Raw genomic sequence first — 2,297 nt, 5'->3', positions numbered from 1 at the left:
ACACACACACACACACACACACACACACACACACACACACACACACACACACACACACACACACACACCGGCGAGGAGAGGAGAGGAGAGAGCGCTAGGGAGAGGGAGAGAAAGAGAGGGAGCGAGCGCGCTATGGTTATTTCTCCCGGGCTCCAGCCGAGCCTGTGTGGTCTGTAGAGCTGGGATGTCCTCTCACACACTGTTGCTAAGGAAATGGATGGCTTGAATGGATCCGTGTTCCGGGCTGAAATCTCCTCCTCGCCCCCTCACCAGCCTACTGTCTTTCAGTGTTTCACTGTGTGTGTTTACAGGAATCACTGCGAACAACGTGACGCCTCAGCGCCAGCTCTGCACCAGCCAGGGTAAGGGATTATTTCAGCATCGCTTTTTTTCCCCACCTTGGACTATATAACAACAGCAAACAATTAGACTGAGCTTCGAGGTTATTTATTTAAAGCTGGAACGATTTATTTAGTTCGATGGGAAAGACAATGCTAGAAAGTCCGACAAAATAATAATAAAAAAAGAACTGTACATTCTCAAGTTTAATTCTAGCGGCTGTCTATATTATAACTTACATTTTACCCGAAGATAACCCTGTATAGCTGTTAAAAAGGCAGGCTTAGTTCATTAGGTAAACAGCACTGAACTGAAAGTGGTAGAATATACAGTATATGAATGGGGTGAGGGCGCTGCAGCTTTAAGTCCACATAGCTATTGAGCATTGCAAATACCACAAACTCATTTCTCCCTCTCCAATAACAGCTCTATGGGGCGCCTTAAAGGAAAAAGGAGAAGGCAGCACATAGAAAATGCACACATGCACAACAACCCCCAGTGTTTTGCTTACCTACAGTCAGCCAGAGCCGGCTCTTACAGCTCACGCTTCATGCTGTCCTTTGTTTCCAGCCAGAAAAAGTCTGTGCTTGTGTGAGGTGAATGAGGGAAGAGAGAAGGGGGAGTGCGAGGAGACCCACTCAGTTCAATTTCTTATTTCTTATTTCTGTCTCTCTCCTCCAGCTGCAGCTGAAGAACTGAGGAACCGGGGATCTGACTGGCAGCTGGCACATCACCAAGGGAGGGGAGAGAGGCGGCTGGGCAGTGGGGTTGACGAGCCTGGCTGGCGCTGGGTGAATGCTGCCAGGCGAGGACAAGGGCTGAGGCGGCAGCAGCATCGACTTTTAAAAGGAGCATGGCATCCACGGGCATGCAGATATTTGGATTTGTCTTAGCGCTGTTGGGCATCATGGGTGCTATGGTGGCCACTGTGCTGCCCAACTGGAAGGTCAGCGCAGATGTGGGCTCCAACATCATCACAGCAATCTCCCAGATGCAGGGACTGTGGATGGACTGCACATGGTATAGCACAGGCATGTTCAGTTGCACACTTAAGTATTCGGTGCTCTCACTACCTGCGTACTTGCAGACCGCACGCACCACCATGGTGCTGTGCTGCGTACTGGCTGCCATGGGCCTCTGCCTTGCATCGCTGGGACTAAAATGCACACGATGGGGGGGTGGACGGCGCTCCAAGCGGCACGCTGCAATTGCCAGTGGTGGCTGCTTTGTCGCAGCAGGCTTTCTGTGTCTGGTGCCTGCTTCCTGGTTTACCAACGAGGTAATCACCAACTTCCTGGACTCCAGTGTGCCCGAAAGCAATAAGTTTGAGCCTGGGGGTGCTGTGTATGTTGCCTTTGTTTCAGCAGGATTCCTCTTCGTTGGGGGGTCCATCTTCTGTATGTCCTGCTCAGGGAAGAGGCATGGCCCCCAGGACCTGGTCCTGCTCCCTCCCCCTGACAAATTGCTGCTCCAGCAGCAGCAGCAACAGCTGCTCCAGCAGCAGCAGGAGCTCCAGCACCAGTACTGCTCTCTCTCCCCATTAGACAATAAGACTGGCTACAGCCTCCAGGACTATGTGTAATAAAACAGTGCTGTGTACGCTACAGCTAAAGGGAGATGAGCCTGAGGGGAGACCATCACGGCTTCTGCTACATACTGGGCTCTACTCTAGATAGAGGTGGAGAAAAAATGAGGGAGGAGGGCAACAACTTTGAATTCATTTTCCCCTTCTCTTCTATCTGGCGCTTCTTCTTTTTTCTGTTTTGCAAGCACAAGCAGTGGAGGTATTCCCTAAGCAGCGCCTTGGAACAAACAGTGTGAATGTGTAAGGAGCTAGGATAAGGTGCTGCAGAATCGAAGGAAGCCGCTAACCAAATGCAGACATCCTTCATCAGTAAATCACAGAAAGAGTTCCCTGGGGAACGGATTAAGCAAATAAGGAAGGCTTCCGAATAGAT

General features: G+C 50.7%; 1 protein-coding gene across 1 annotated transcript; it reads left to right on the top strand.

Annotated features, from left to right (window-relative positions):
• Positions 1-1,001: 1,001 nt before the first annotated feature.
• Positions 1,002-2,284, top strand: LOC111653851 (claudin-20-like). Its single transcript, XM_023404571.2, has one exon. It carries the CDS (start codon positions 1,193-1,195, stop codon positions 1,919-1,921), a length of 729 nt encoding a protein of 242 aa, XP_023260339.1. The 5' UTR covers positions 1,002-1,192; the 3' UTR covers positions 1,922-2,284.
• The last annotated feature ends 13 nt before the right edge of the window (positions 2,285-2,297 follow it).

This window comes from Seriola lalandi, unplaced genomic scaffold, assembly GCF_002814215.2.
Source record: "Seriola lalandi dorsalis isolate HSWRI2012SDOR001 ecotype SW California unplaced genomic scaffold, Sedor1 jcf7180001974273, whole genome shotgun sequence".
NCBI lineage: Eukaryota > Metazoa > Chordata > Actinopteri > Carangiformes > Carangidae > Seriola > Seriola lalandi.
Note: the sequence above shows the minus strand (reverse complement) of the source record. Positions and strands in the feature narration are given on the sequence as shown.

Bases quoted from the DNA above. Each gene is read 5' to 3' on its own strand.
- LOC111653851 (XM_023404571.2), top strand. From the start codon at position 1,193: ATGGCATCCACGGGCATGCAGATATTTGGATTTGTCTTAGCGCTGTTG.